This window comes from Calypte anna, chromosome 1 (assembly GCF_003957555.1).
Source record: "Calypte anna isolate BGI_N300 chromosome 1, bCalAnn1_v1.p, whole genome shotgun sequence".
Taxonomy (NCBI): Eukaryota; Metazoa; Chordata; class Aves; order Apodiformes; family Trochilidae; genus Calypte; species Calypte anna.
Genome location: NC_044244.1, coordinates 80,052,149 through 80,067,135, shown reverse-complemented (window position 1 = coordinate 80,067,135; position 14,987 = coordinate 80,052,149). Strand labels below are relative to the sequence as shown.

At 43.6% G+C, this 14,987-nt stretch overlaps 1 protein-coding gene across 1 annotated transcript in view; it reads right to left on the bottom strand.

Moving 5' to 3' along the window:
* LSAMP (limbic system associated membrane protein) overlaps positions 1-12,054 on the bottom strand; it is a 1,021,610-nt gene extending 1,009,556 nt beyond the window's left edge. The window contains exon 1 of the mRNA XM_030448274.1: positions 11,616-12,054. Coding sequence (XP_030304134.1) covers positions 11,616-11,682 — 67 coding nt within the window. The 5' untranslated portion in view covers positions 11,683-12,054. The remainder of the gene's footprint in view (positions 1-11,615) is intronic.
* Positions 12,055-14,987: the final 2,933 nt, after the last annotated feature.

The following is a 14,987-nucleotide window of genomic DNA, read 5'->3' as shown; positions in this document are numbered from 1 at the left end:
TCACAGGTGGCCATGGAAGAGTTCAGCTCCTGTGGCATGCCAGAATGCTACAAGCTCAACTTCATCAGCCTCTGAATGTGAATGAACTAGTCCAAGGTTCAGCTATCATTTTGAAAATGTGCAAAATAAAGAGCAGAGGATGGATATGGAGTTTATATATAATATATATATATACATATATATATAAAAATATGTAACAATGGGAAACATAACAAGGCCTAACCCAGGTACACAGCTAATAGGACAAAGTTAAAGCTATTGGAGACTTCATTGTATTGGGCATCCAGCAGGCTTCTGTTGGCCACATATCAGACAAACCTGAATAAATATCCTACTAGAGGAAAACCAGTTTGAGTTAAGCAGTTGGTAGCCAGGATTTTATTTATTAAGATAGGAGAAGACTTCCTCATGAGCCAATCTTACACCAGTATCTCCTTCACACAGAAGGCCACAGAACACAGGAGAAATAATACAAGACATGAAAGAAAAATACTTTAAAGCATATGGTTCTTTGTTAGACTGGAAGTATTAGCTGTGATTCAGAAATTAATGACGGCATCAAAATCTATTAAGGCATCTAGACCATCTCTTGAGGGACCTTTCCAACCTAGTAGCTCATGGACTATTCTCCAAGGCTCAACCCAAACAAAGTTCAGATATCCTAAATGACAGCAATTCTGCCACAGTGCCTAACAAAACTATTTCACCACCTAATCTCTATCTTCCATTAAGTACTTTTCTCTTCTACCACGTTTTTTTCTTCTCTCCCCCAAACTTTCTACCATGAGACACATTTCTAGCTCTTTGTCCACACTAGACGATTCTTCACATCTTCCCAGTATGTCTAGATCATTAGCATAGCTCCTCTTAGTCATTTAGCCAAAACAGCTATATATTTAGCTCTTGCAAGCATTCCTCATAAGTCAGTCCCTCCAGCCCCTTAATCATTCTCCTTGCAATCCTATGAATTCCCTCTAATTTTGTTTACATCTTTCTGGAATTGAAGTGCCCGGAACCAAGTGCTGTAAACAACAACAGCTCATTATCTGGCTAGACTTTAATTCTGGTGCTCACAGCACAGCCCCTGCACATGCAATGCACACACAGACACATGGACATGCTCATCCTCTGGCTCAAGCAGAGCAGCATTGCACGATGAGAGTCCCACACCATGGACACTCCTTCCCCACCCCCCCAAACCCCTCCCTGCTGGAAAGTGGGGGTAGATCTTCTGTAGAGTCTTTAGAAGTCTTGTTTAAAAGAGTCTTATTGTAAAACTGGCGAAACAGTGGAGCAAATTCACAATTCTGTCTGTTCAGGAATGGTCACAAGCCAAAATGAACATGTGCTCCCATTATCTAATAAACACAATCCACAACACAACCTAAAACCCTCCCATGAGACACACACTTCTCAGGTTGCAGTCCCACCAAGTAGTGGTAGGTTCCACCAAAAAAAGGGCCATTCTTATTTTTGAGCCATATATTATATTTGCCTTGATGCAAGGCAAGCATGGCATCAGTGTTTTCCCTGAGCATTTTCCTCTCAGGGAAACAGCATCTAACCCCTGGTTGTGAAGGCCAGGACTACCACAGTTTTTGGTGGCTGTACTGAAAACCCTTTTCCATAGAAGTATTAGCAGGAGGAGTATTCCACCCCAGGGGAAATAAATGGACTGTTTCAGCTGTCTCAAGACAGACATAGCTACTGGCTGCACTCAGGTTATATTTTCAAATAATTTTTTTTTCACACTTATGAAGGCCACAATTTTCAGAACTTTTTTGTTTTACATGGTAGTACTGACTTTGATGTAATCTTGTGACAGAAGATAACACATTGCAGAAAAGCCTTTAAGCACTCATGCCTTAATCTGTTCATGAAACTCAAGTTGGAATTTTTCCAACAAAAAAAATTTTTTTTTTTCCCTTATTAGAAAAGTGCCAGTTCAGTAAGGCAGAAACGTTTTATGAAACTTTTTTGTTTTCTTCAACAAGCTTCTGGTGAACTTCAGGCAAGGTTTAGTAAGAAACCATCCAAAGTTCCTGCTAGCTCCCAAAACATCTGTGGGGTAGCCAAGGCACCAAAGAAAAGTGACAGCTCCACAAGAAGAGTTCTAGATCAAGATCCTTCTAAGCCTCCCTCTGTAACAATTTTGAAGACACTTCTCACATAGCATCCTCAAGTCTGCATGACCTTCAAAGCTAGCACTCTAAGGATCCTCTGCTATGAGGCAAAGAAAACAAGGGCTTGAAGTCTCCTGTATCCACAGTACCTTTCACACTGCTGTTCATCCTTCACAGCAGCTCTAGCAATCCCTCAGGACCAGGTACAGCCTAGGATGTCTCATTTTGCTTTGTGTTGGTGTTTTGAGCAGCAGGAGGAGGGGCAAGGGACCAGAAACTCTTCAGGTTGACCAGGGGATGAGCAGAGCCTACAAGCAGGGATCTTAGGAGGTTCCTTAAAGCCTGAAGAAAAGCCTGCTCCTACAAAGCTTTAAGTCAGGACAAACAGAACAAGGCCAGCCAGAATGGTCTTTTCTCCCTCTCCTCTATGTACCCTGCAGACCAGGTGAGAAGGAAGACTCTGTACTGCTGATCTTAGCTATAGGTCCCTCTGGGGCAATGCCACAGCTCATTTACCTCATGCTGCAGCCTTAGTTTTTATTAGCAGCCAAATCTGATGCAGCTCTGTCACTGCTGGACAGTACATAAACCAGTCACCAGTAGGCATCTAAAATAGGTGGAAATGAAGGAGAGGTTCTATACCTTTACTGTAGCTTTCACCATTTCCAAATTCCTTTCTCTACAGGCAGGTCTTGCACCACTTTTGTTAGTATGATTGTTTGGTTGGTATTTTGTTGTTCTGGTTTTTTTTTGAATCAGTGAGAAATTAGTAGTCAGTAAAAAAAACTAATCCTGGTACAGGGCAAAGACTCTTCCAGGGAGATGGTTTCCTTTCCCCTACAGATGATCTAGAAGTGCAGAACATCTGACAGCAGCCTGCAGTCGGGCCTATCCTGCTTTTACTTTAAACCCACCAACTAGCTAAACCTGAGGCTTTACAAAACACAGGTATGCCAGGTTTAATCCACGTTGTTGGGGTAGTTAAACCACTACCGTGTTAGCACAGGTACAGCCAAAATGCAAACTTGCTGGTTTACTGGTACACGTTACATCAAGCCCAGAATACTTTGCTTGTACACAGTAGCAATGCAACATAAGAAAGGTTGGCTCAATCAGGTTGTATTATTTTTGAGTGTGTCCAATTAAAACAGTGCAGCTTGCATGTGTAAGAAACCCTCCTTTTATCCTCTTACTTCTTTTAGTCCCAGAAACTCTCCCATGAAAGTTCAGGAGTGAAACATGTCCTTTTCACTCTCTACATTGTGTTTCATGTCCAGGTGACTGAAGCGTGACTAAGTTCCCACCTTACACTGAGGCTATCACAGAAAGATGAGGAAGGGTAGCTAAGCCACAGTAACAATTCTGTTTCACTGCAAAAATCGCTTCCCATGTCAAGATAGGATGCAAATCTGCTGTGAATAATGGTCACTCCAAAAGCATACAAAGCTACACAGATATCTCTATCAGTAATCATGCTGCATTCACCTACTAAACTAACATTTCATAACCTCTTCCTTGAAAAAAAACCAAACACCAAACCAACAAAAAACAACCAAAAAAACCCCACACAAAGCCAACTCTGAACCCTTTTTGTTAACACTGCATAAGCATCTTCACCCCCCAACTTAGCATTTTGTCACATGCAACCAAAAGTGCACCCACGCACACACATGTATCTCCACCATCACCTTCTGTTTTGCACATGTATCTTCTTAAAAGCCAAAGAAGAGCTAGTAAAATGCCTCTAATCATACTTTCATGCCTTCTGTAAGTACCTACACTTGGCCTCATAAAGCAGATAGACCCGCAATGGCACAAGTTTAAATACCATTTCACATCACAAGCCCCATGGATGCCCCTTGAAATACCCCCTCCTTCCTGCAGGCAAATCCTCACCTGCAAATCCCTCCCTTGTCAGACACTCAAGTTTATCTCCATGTAGTCCACTTCCCCAACAGCCCCACGAGGGGAAGTCAGGTAACAGTGCACTGGCTGCAAGGCTCACAGTCAGAAAAGACCCTTGCTCTCACTCATGATGTAGCGTTGGGTCAATGGCTGAGGGCCAAGCACAGCCAGGCTCCACATAGGTACAGCAGACAGACAGCATGCAGAAGAATATTAATAGTTATTGTCCTAGCAGATTGCAAGGATTAATTAGTTACAGAAACTCACCATCAATATAAGTACTAAGGGTCAGAGGGGAAGGAGCTGTGATTACACACTTACACTGCATACTCATATCCCAGTAGCTGCGTGCTGATATGTTATTGATTTCCTGGTTGGAATACTCCACAGCTTTCCATTTATCTCTTTCCTTGCTCCCTCTCCTGTTGGTGCTCCACTGCTCATGACCTGCCTGCCACACATTCCCTCTCACAATATCCAAGAACACATCACCAGAAAAGGGAGAGAACCACCATTTTTGTGGGAACACTCTGCTGAACAAAAAAGAAATAAAGCATCCTGCATCCATGAGGCCTGACAGAGGCAGACCTTTGGGAAAGAAACAGGTTTTAAGAATAAGCCATCTTTGGAGGAGTTTCTTTTTGGATGCTTTGTATAACTTAGGAACAATGAAGTCCTAGACTAGGAACCCACAGCTTTGATTATGCTCACCTTTGCCTTTAAGGCAAAACCATTCCTTCAAAGCCTACCTTCTGATGTTACCTTTCTTTAAAAAAAAACAACAAAGCAAGCAAACAAACAAAAAAAACCAACAAAAAAAAACCAACCAAAAAAAACCCAACAAAAAACCACAAACTCAAACCAAAACACCTCAAAAAAACCCACAGCACATCAGCCTGCTTTATTTCAATATGTATATCCCTGCATCGCTCCCTAATCCATCTCCTCCCAGGGATGTCATTCAAAGTCCAATAAGCCTACAGCAGGCAACCAGAGCAAAACCTTGGTCTGTGCTTGTGGGTGACAAATAAGCAGGTCTAGTATAAAGAGTCCTTTTATCCCCATCATGTAGTCATGTAGGATTTTTTTTCCAGGCAGATATGTCCAGCAAGGCACTTCCCTGTGAGGCCCTACAAGCCCTCACCAGGCAGAATACTCTATGACTCCAAGAAATTAAAAGCAGCAGCCCATTGCAGTATTATTGCTTCTCGTTCTGCACAGGTGGGTAAGGCACTGCAGCCCCATTGGCAGGAAATCTGCTGGAGGGAATTCACAGGGTAATGCCTCAGCTTCCAGGATATCCAGCAGCAGCCAAAGCACCACAGAGCAATAGCATAATACAATCAAGCCAAGATTTATTTCCCCACACTTCTCCCCTCCCATTTTTTGCTAGAATCATGAATTCTCAATGTTTCTTCTTTCTTTCCATGCTACCTGCAGGGATTTCTGCCCTTCCCTGTCCCCAGGAGAGGGCTGTGCCTCATGCTCACCCACGCAAATATCCATCTTGTCCTTATCTACTTCTTCTCAGATTGGGACAAAATGGTCTGTGCTATGCTTGATATTTTTTATTTTATCCTGGATAAAATGACAGCAGGAAGAACACATGAGCTGTCAAAGCCATTGCTAATTGAGTCTGAACACCACATAAAACCATGGCTAGCACTTCTTTAAAGAAAAGGGGATACTGAAGAGGCAATATTAACACTTCCTATAGGGACTGCCTGCAGCAAAACTCTGTCTTCTCAGCACCCACCCTGCACACAAAAGAATCTTTTGCAAGTCACATGCCCACATATTCCAAGGCAAAGATGGAAGACTTTCCCCAGACTCTTCCAGGATGCTTTTGTCTGGCACTACTATGGATTTCACTTAGATTACTCAGTCCTTCAACAACCTCTGTCAGCCAATGACCTCAACTGATTCTCTTTCACACACACACACACACACACACACAAAGCCTATAAGGTATTCAGATGTGCTTGGAAAAGGAGGCTTCCTTTGAATTCACATTTCTTTACCTTTTGCCACCTCTTTTCACTCCATAACACACAGTCAGTAAGCAGTGCTATAGCTCCTCAGCACCAGCACTGCCTCACCAGCCTCTCCAGGTAACTACACAGAGCACCTAGCTGCTGCTGCAGGAGTTACATCCCATTTGGACCCAGGCATTAACATCCTGGCTTTAACCCATTCCTAAGATGAACACTCTTGCACAGGGTAAATCTGTTGAGGGGAAGGGACAGTCCACACCAGCAAGGCAGCAGTGTTGGTGTATCCAAAGGTTTAAGGAGGCATAGCAGGTGCACAGTAAGGATGTGAATTTGTCAAGCATTGCCTCTGCCATCATTTTAGTATGGCAGCAGCCATATTCCTCACCTGCATTAGGGGCTTTGACTTGCAGGTTCAAAAGGAGGTAAAAAGAGTAACTCTTAAAAAACTCATCTCTGCCTCAGACCACCAGCATATCTGGGGGGTGCTCACAGACTGAAACAAATCTACTGCAAACACTGGGACTAGGATATTTACTTCAAGACCAGTAAAATTGTTACATGAGAAGAGATCTCCAAGTCTAAGCAAGGACAGAAATTTCAACTTACCCTAATAAAGCACTCTGAGAGAGTAGCTCAGTGCTAACAGCTAGGGAGAATGGGTCCTTACTGGTATGGCAATTATTGACTCACATGCTCTGCAAGTACAGGGATAAAACTAGAAGAAACACTCGAGACCTTTTTAATGCTCTCTGTTTGGAGAAAAAAAAGCCTTCTCTGCCACTGCCCCATCTTAGGTCTCCAAGAAAAGCATTTTTAGCTATTGAACCTCTTCATCATTTTAGGCAATGCAAAGCTGCGCCAGTCGTTACCTCATCAATTCAGTCCAGCCTGTAAGAGCTTCTCCTGCTTTACTCAACAGAGAGTGTTGAAAACAGATAGAAAGAAAAGTACATTCAGGAGAGCAGGAAAAGTCTTTTTTTTTTCCTCCAGTCAGTGATGTCTAAGTGTTATCCAGCTGCATCATAATCACCCAACACTGCTACCCATACACCACAGTACCATCACTTGCACACACACACATTCCTGCTCCTTCCTCCATTCTCCCCATCCATTACACATTATCAGCACAGAAACACATTGGGACTGGCTTCCATCCATAAAGATCCTACCAACCTCACACATTAACAAACACATCATTTTTCACACCCGCATTGCCCACTACCATTATAAAACACAAGACTTTACAGATAACATTTGTACTGTGTACCAATCTGAAGCTTTCAACTCACCCAACTGCTTCTACGATTCTTTTCATCGGACTCATTCCCCATTTTTTAGCAGCCTTGAGCAGCTAAAAAATATGCATTGTAAGTAAATGCTGCCAGAACTATGCAGGCCAGTTCTGCATAGTTTTTCCTAGAGCACCTACTTCACAAAATTAGCTCTGGTGGTATCCTAATTTTTTTTTAATCATTATTTTTTAAGCACAAAATCTCCTATAATTAACCAATGAGGCAGGGTTGTAGGGGAGGTTCATTGAAACAAGCTGGGAATTTTTAGCAAATTGCTGATGTGAAACAGCTGTTACTTTTCAAGGGAAAGAGTTTGTTTAGAAGATTTTTCAGTATAAAGCAAGGCTGGAGAAAATGTATAATTTGTCAAGGCATTCATTTTTAAAATAAAATCCTCGGGGGGGAAATCAAAATTACTTTTCACATTGACAGCTAAGCTAGAGTAATAGTAGGTAGAAGCAAAGACATCTACACCAAATTCTTCTGAATTATTAAAATGCAATTTTTGATAGACCCAAACAATTTGCTTCTCCTCCCCATCCCCACACACCATATTTTGGACTTGAGAACAGAGGAAAAGAAAAATTCAGCCTCTGAGTCTGACTCAAGAATCTGATCTTTATCAGAAGCTATGAGGCACAACAACACTGAGATGAATCCCTTCCAGGGAAAAGCTGCAGCGTGCCACTCCATCAGTGCTGGGGTGTGTGGGTACTTTGATTCCTCCTATTCCTCCATCCCCCCCACAGGGCAGGAAGGCCCCGACGCACCGTGCCAGAGGAACAAGTGTCCCACCTCTGAGCCACCTGCCTCTGAATGAATGAAGGCTGGAAGTGCAGCAGCAGGGAAATGCAAGGATCCTGAGCTACAAAGAAACACAGTGATTGGGGGGAAAAAGAAGAAAAAAGAAAAGAGAAAAAAAAAAAAAAGAAGAAAACGAAAAAGAAAGAGAAAGAGGAAAAGGAAAAGGAAAAGGAAAAGGAAAAGGAAAAGGAAAAGGAAAAGGAAAAGAAAGGAAAAGGAAAAGGAAAAGGAAAAGGAAAAGGAAAAGGAAAAGGAAAAGGAAAAGGAAAAGGAAAAGGAAAAGGAAAAGGAAAAGGAAAAGGAAAAGGAAAAGGAAAAGGAAAAGGAAAAGGAAAGGAAAGGGAAAAGGAAAAAGGGAAAGGAAAAAGGAAAAAGAAAATCCTCTGTGCAGACTCAGTGCCTCTATCCTAGGAGAGAGGAAGGAGCAAAGCCTGTCTGTATGCCAAAGACCCCCAGCCCAGGCAGGTGGGGACAGGCAACCCACCACATGTCCCCTGGCAAAGATGCTGGAGAAGGAAGCCTATGTTGGCCACTTGCTTCTGCAGAGCCTGTGGGTCTCCTGCCAGCCTCAGGTTCCCTTTCCTGCCCTGCACCCCCTCTGCCTTCTTTGCAGCCTCAGCTGTGCTGTGCCCATCAGGCGCCAGCAGCGCTCTGCTTCGCCCCCACACTGGGTGGCTTTGGGTGAAGAGAAAAAGACGAGGAGCTGCTTTTGCATTCTACGGTACACCCCCAAGTGGACAGCGAGGAAAAGGGGGAGAGAAGGCACGAACAAGTTTTGGATAACTTGCAGAGGTGGAGGCTCAGCTGGCTGTACTCTGGGGCTCAGAAAGTGAGTGCTTGGAAGCAGGCTCCGACCGGGGTCACTGCCTGTCAGAGCCCCTGCTGCAGCTTCCTAGGGTGAGAGCTCCTCTGAGCTGCACTCAGCAGGGTGACAGAATCGTTCCGGCTTTCAGTGAATAACAATTAATTTGAAAGAAGTGGCGTTTCAGGTTTTTTGGCGATGTTTCTTGTTTTGATTTGGTTTTGTGTTTGCTTTTTTTGTTCTTTTGTTTGTTTGTTTGAGGGTTTTTGTTTGGTTTTAGGTGCCTTGCTCCTCTCAAGCAACCCAAATAGTCTGCTCCTCCATCCTCTCACCCTCCAGACCAGAGAAAGGAAACTGCTGCTTGCTATGAAACTATATCTAGTACTAGGTTGTGTCTGGCTTATACCATGTCTGAAGTTTGGAAGAAGTAGAAAAAGCAGCTCCAGGTTAGCAAACCACCCCCATCCCATACCAAAATCCAGGCAGGGCTACTGCGTTACCTCTGCCTTCTCAGAGGGTACCTGATAAGAAAGCCCTCAAAAGATCTTCACTGATGCCTTCAAAATCAGAATAGATGTGGCTGATAAAACTGTGGCAAATAGTAACGCACTAGATCAGAAGGCAAAAGCCTATAAAAGCCTGGCATAAACTACAGCTATAAGAAAGGACTAAAACACCTCCTGCTTTTGCTAGCACCAGGATGCTCTTGTGCAAATCAGTGAAGGCTTGGGGCTTGGAAACAGTGCATGGAACAAGCACCATTTACTACAGGCTAGGAATCATGCATCAGAGAGAGAGGCAATGTGATTTGCTAATGTCCATCACCCTTGACAGGTCTGTGCCTACTCCTTCAGAGCAGAGGGAAGTTCACATCAAGCTACTCAACTTCATTGCTGGTATTAGCTGCTTATGTTACACAAGTACAGATCCTCCTCTCACTCCATGTATATCCTATGTGCTAGAAAAAATTACCCTGTCAGAAACAGCCCTCAGAAACAGCGATGATGTCAGCTGGAAGGTGCTGGTGCTGGAGTCAAAATCCAGAGTTCATCAAATGCAAATGCAAGTTTGAGAGAAAATATGTGAAAGTGAACAGCATGTGTACACAACCCAAAGACAGAAGTGAGACTGCATGAAAAGAAGCACTTGGTAAAAGCAAGAAGGTGGCAAAGCCCAAGGGATTTTGCAGCGAGTGCATGCAGTAATGATAGGTAAGTGTGAGGCTGCAACAGAAAGCATGTGTGTGACAGGGAGCATGCCTGTATGGGAATTTGCTTAGTAGACACAATATAGAAGAGACCAGGGCATGCAAGGCTGAGTGTAAAAGTAGAAGCAAAGGGGAAGCGAGGATGCTGTGACTGGGCAAATCTCCATGCAAGGCATTCATGCACTGGTGTGCACAAGAGTGAGAGAAAAACCTCTGTGTGTGTGGTGGAGACAGAGTGAGATACCCTGTAAGGGTGCAGCCCACTGTGAATGTCAGATTGTGAGGCACAGAGTAGGCCACAGAGAGTATATGTATCTTCTTTATTTAAATATTCACTTCATGCGTGTGCATGTGTGCATGCACACAGGCTAAAAAGGCTGGTGCAGCAGAATAGGATTTTTACATTCTAGCAAGCATGAACACTGGTGTGCAGGATGGGGAGAGAGCATGAGAAAAAGCTTGGAGGAGGTGAGGGGGAGAGAAGAGAGAACGTGAGAGCGAGAGAGGCAGACTGGCACTCCAGGAATTGCATGTGTTAAGAAGCTCAAACTCTATGTGCCAGAGTGAGTTTATTCATCTTCCCTGCTATATTCATGAGTGTGTGTATGTGCATGTGTGTGTGTGCAGGACCACTGGTGGGTATAAGTGAGTGTGGATCATGTACAAGCTGTGATTTGGAGGTCTATGATTATATGTGCATGTGTGACATGTATTTATACATACAGCACAGGATGCATTAACCCTTAACTCCTGTTTACAGAAAGCATCTCAAAACCAGCTAGCATGCCTGTCATCACTTCAAACTAAATTCCATACTCACACTTGGCTCTTAAAGCAAGAAACCCAGCTGGCAATTTTCCACTGAACAAAACCCCATACACAACAAATTTTCTTCTCCTGTCTTTCCTCCATCACTCTCTTTTTTTTTCCTTGGTGGAGGGGAAGGACATAATGTTTTTGCAGGCAGACCAGAGGCATAGAGGTTCCTCTCATCTCCTCCTCTCCAGGCAAAACCAAAATAAAAATAAAACAGAAGAAAACCGCAAAAACCAAACCATAGAACCCAAAAGAAACTTAACACTGCTCTCCTGGGGAAGGTGAAGAATTCAGGAGCATCAGTACTTGTGACCCAAAGAGTCTTTTCTGCTGAGAAACAGTGGCTGTGGATAGAGGGGATACCCACATTCACCCACCCCTCTTTTCCTTTGCAAATTTTACTGTGCCTTCCCCCCCCCCCCCCCGCAAAAGCATAAATACAGCAGCCAAGTCAATCACATGCAGTGCCCTCTAACCATAGGATTCACCAGCAGCTATCTCTCCTTGGCTTATTTCCTGAGGGGGAAAGGTTTGGAGGGGAAAGGGGGGGGGGCTGTAGGGGGGAAGGAACCTTCAGCCTCCAGCTCCATGTTTCAGGCCATCCTCAGTCCATCAGCCTCAAATTCAAGCAGAGGGGCTTGATGAGGTTGCAAGAAAGAACTCATCACATACCTTGCAAGGAGAAGAGGGACAGAAAGAATCCCAGCACCCAGATACTGTGCAGCCAGTAGGTCCTCATGCTTGTCTCTCACTCGCTCTGCTTCCTCTGCCTTTTTCTCCGTCTCTTCGTTTCTCTCTTAATTTATCTTTTTTTTCCTTCGTTTTTTTTTTTTTTTTTTTTCTTTTTTTCCCCCCCTCTCCCTCTTCTCTCCTCTCAAATAAAATGGGATTCGTGTCTCCCTTCAGTCCCCCTGGGCTCTGCTTTACCAGCTCTGACAATCCAGTCACAGCAAAAGCTGACCCACGGCGGCCAGATTCCCAAATAACCTCACGCTCTCCCCTCCAAGTGATGGAGAAAGGAAGAGGGGCAGGTTAGATGCTCGCCGTAGCCTGCGCTGGCTGTAAACACAGAGAATCTCTCTGTCTCTCTCCTGCAGCTCCAACTAAATGCGACTGTACTTAAACAAGCAATGCCTTATAGGACAGCGCTCAGAGCAGAAAAGATCTCACCTCTGCCACCTAGTGTTGCAAGCCAGCTCCATTTATTTTATATATATATATATATATATAATATATGTTATGCTATAGAAATATGGTTCTTTCTTTTCTCTGTAAATGTATCTCTTGGATCACAGGTCTATGAGCCATGCTGGGCTCAGGAGTCCCTAAGGCTCCAGCTGACATGGGGAAGTTATTCAGCAATGGAATATCCCTCGTTGCCACCACAAGAAACGCAGCAGGGCAGGTTTGATTTCTCAGCAGAGTTCTGCTTGACAAATTCTGAAGCAAAGGTCTCTCTGATGCCAGTGTCACTGCTGGGCTGTAGACAGGGGCCAGAGGGAGATTCAGACACATTGATTGTAATTACAGACCTGCCAGGAGCTCCGGAAAAAATAGCAAGCATAGGGCTGCATTAATCTTTGCTGGATCTCCTGTGACTTCGTGAAGTTTCAGAGGGACCAGAAGGAATCTTTCTCGGTAGGAAATCCAGCTTGCAAAGACACTGTTTGCTCACAGAAGGATTCTCCCTAACCTCTCTCTTTTCAAATACAGGTTCTTTTACCATTCATAGCATGAACTTTTTTTTTTTTCCCAAGTAACTAGCTCCTGTAGCTCTACTGCTCCCTAAAATCATTGCCCCTGGTGAGAGGAAGAACAATAATGAAGTGCTACTTAACATTCACACAGCACTTTTCATCAGTCACTCTCTAGGCATTTCACAAAAGGGTCTCCTTTCACAACTGGGGGACATGGAGGCAGTGCAACAGTGCAACTTTTGTCCCTGCAATGCAGTGTGGCAGCCCAGGTGGGCTGCCCACCCAATCCAGTAGCCCCTCCTCAGGCCATATTGCCCATTTCACTGTGGGCAACCCATGTGTTCACTATGGCAACCCATGAGGATGCCACCTCTAAGGATGCCACCCATCTCAGATGTGGGATGCTGAGATTAGCACGCACATGTAGAAAAGGTACATAGAATTCTCATCACTAATGATGCCATTCCAGAAGTATTTCTTAATAGACTCCTGTACAGCAAGCTGTTCTGTGAACAGAATGTACCAAGCCTGCCTTCCCATAGGTTCTTGCCTGCTGCCTCCAAATGTAATGAAACCAGATCCCATCATATCCCCTTTAGGAAGAAGGAATACTATGCTGTGGCGAGCCCATAAACATGTCCTTGTTTCCTCATGGACCAAAATGCACACTACAATGCAACAACAAATACAATCACCATTTAGACTGTCCGGCTGCTGCCAGATACCACCTGCATTTTTCATGTCTTTTCCCTTATAGAGGGAGTGGGGCATTACCTAATCACCAGATTTTAAGAGGCATGCAGGAGCAAGCTACTTCTCAGCCTCTTTTCCACCCTCTTTTAAATGTGGTTGAAATTGGTTGCACTGAAAAATTATTGGGAGGAAGAACAGATGGACAGATACACATGTACTACCAGCTAGGCTTCATTTCCCAGGGAAACCAAACTAAAAATATTAGAGTGGGTTAAAGTCAACTGACTCCAGTGAACTGGAGGAGCATGCTGTTTTTTTATAATTTCCCTTTTAAATGGGTAAAGTTACCAACAGAGCATGGTCTGAAAGAGAGCACAGGCAAAAATAAACTTCCCATTCAAGATGTGTTTGGAAGTTAGTGTGCCAAAATCAGGTGGTGATAGTCAGTTTGTAGGCTTGCAGTGAGGGACAGTTTTGTATTTTTGTTGCAGGAATCCTCAGCAAGGTCTAGCACAGGTTTGGGGACCATCAAGTCCAGCCCCTTAATCATCAGCTCTATACATTGCTTACTCTTATGATTGCCCATATATTTGGCATCCCTCCTTTCATTCGTCCTACACCTTCATCATCCGTTACCTCGGTGCCCAATATCTCATACACTATAGAGCATTATTTCCATTTGTACTCTTTCACAAATCTCCTCAGCTTCATACATGGCCCCAAAGCTCATCTGCTATAAAGCATCTATCCTAACATCTCAGCTACCCATGGTCATGTGCATAACCTCACCTCTCACTTACAGGGCCCTACAACCTCACTACTTTGATCAGATCAATGTACAACCATTTAAAATCTAATTTATCTACAGATTCCTGCTCACAACCTTATGCATGACTCCATAATCTACAGCTCTAAACTGCATGGCCTGCTCATACTTTGGATATAAATATGCTGTGGCCTGTGTGGTCCAGTCCTCCTTGGAGTCTTTGAACATTTATGTAGTAGAAATTGTACTGAAGAAAAAATAACAACAATAATAAAAACAAAAAACCCCCAACAGCAATAATAATATCATAATTGAATCTCTGCTCCTTAAATTGCATAGAGGTAAATCTAGTGTGAGATAATGCTGAACCCAGAATCATTCCCATCTAGAATGGGTAGTGGTAGTTACAAGTCTCGAAAACAGATTCAAAGGAAGAAGCCCTCTCAGTTATCAGTATCCTACGCTTCTCTGGAGAAGCCAGCAGGATGCCAGAGAGAAATAACTATTTCTTACAACCTATTTGACATACTCCTAACCTTCAAAAACCTTCAGGCCTGCATTTTGGCTCCCTTGCTCATGCTGAGTCATACCAACAGGGTTACTCAGGACATTCGTCTACTAAATATGAGCAGGAGTATCAGATTCTGTGGGCTAAAATTCTCTGAGATTTGTCTTCAGCCAAAGGTGAGTCCACTTTTCATGTAGCCAAATCCCTCAGCTACCTACATTCTGGAGCAGCAAAAGAAGAGGCAAGAATTACCAAAGAACTCTCCCTAAACACTAAAACAAACCCAAAACAAAACAAAACAAAATCAACAAAACCCCAAAGCATACAAGAATCCTTGTTCTTCAGTCCTTTATTTTTAAATTACTACATTTCTTCCACTT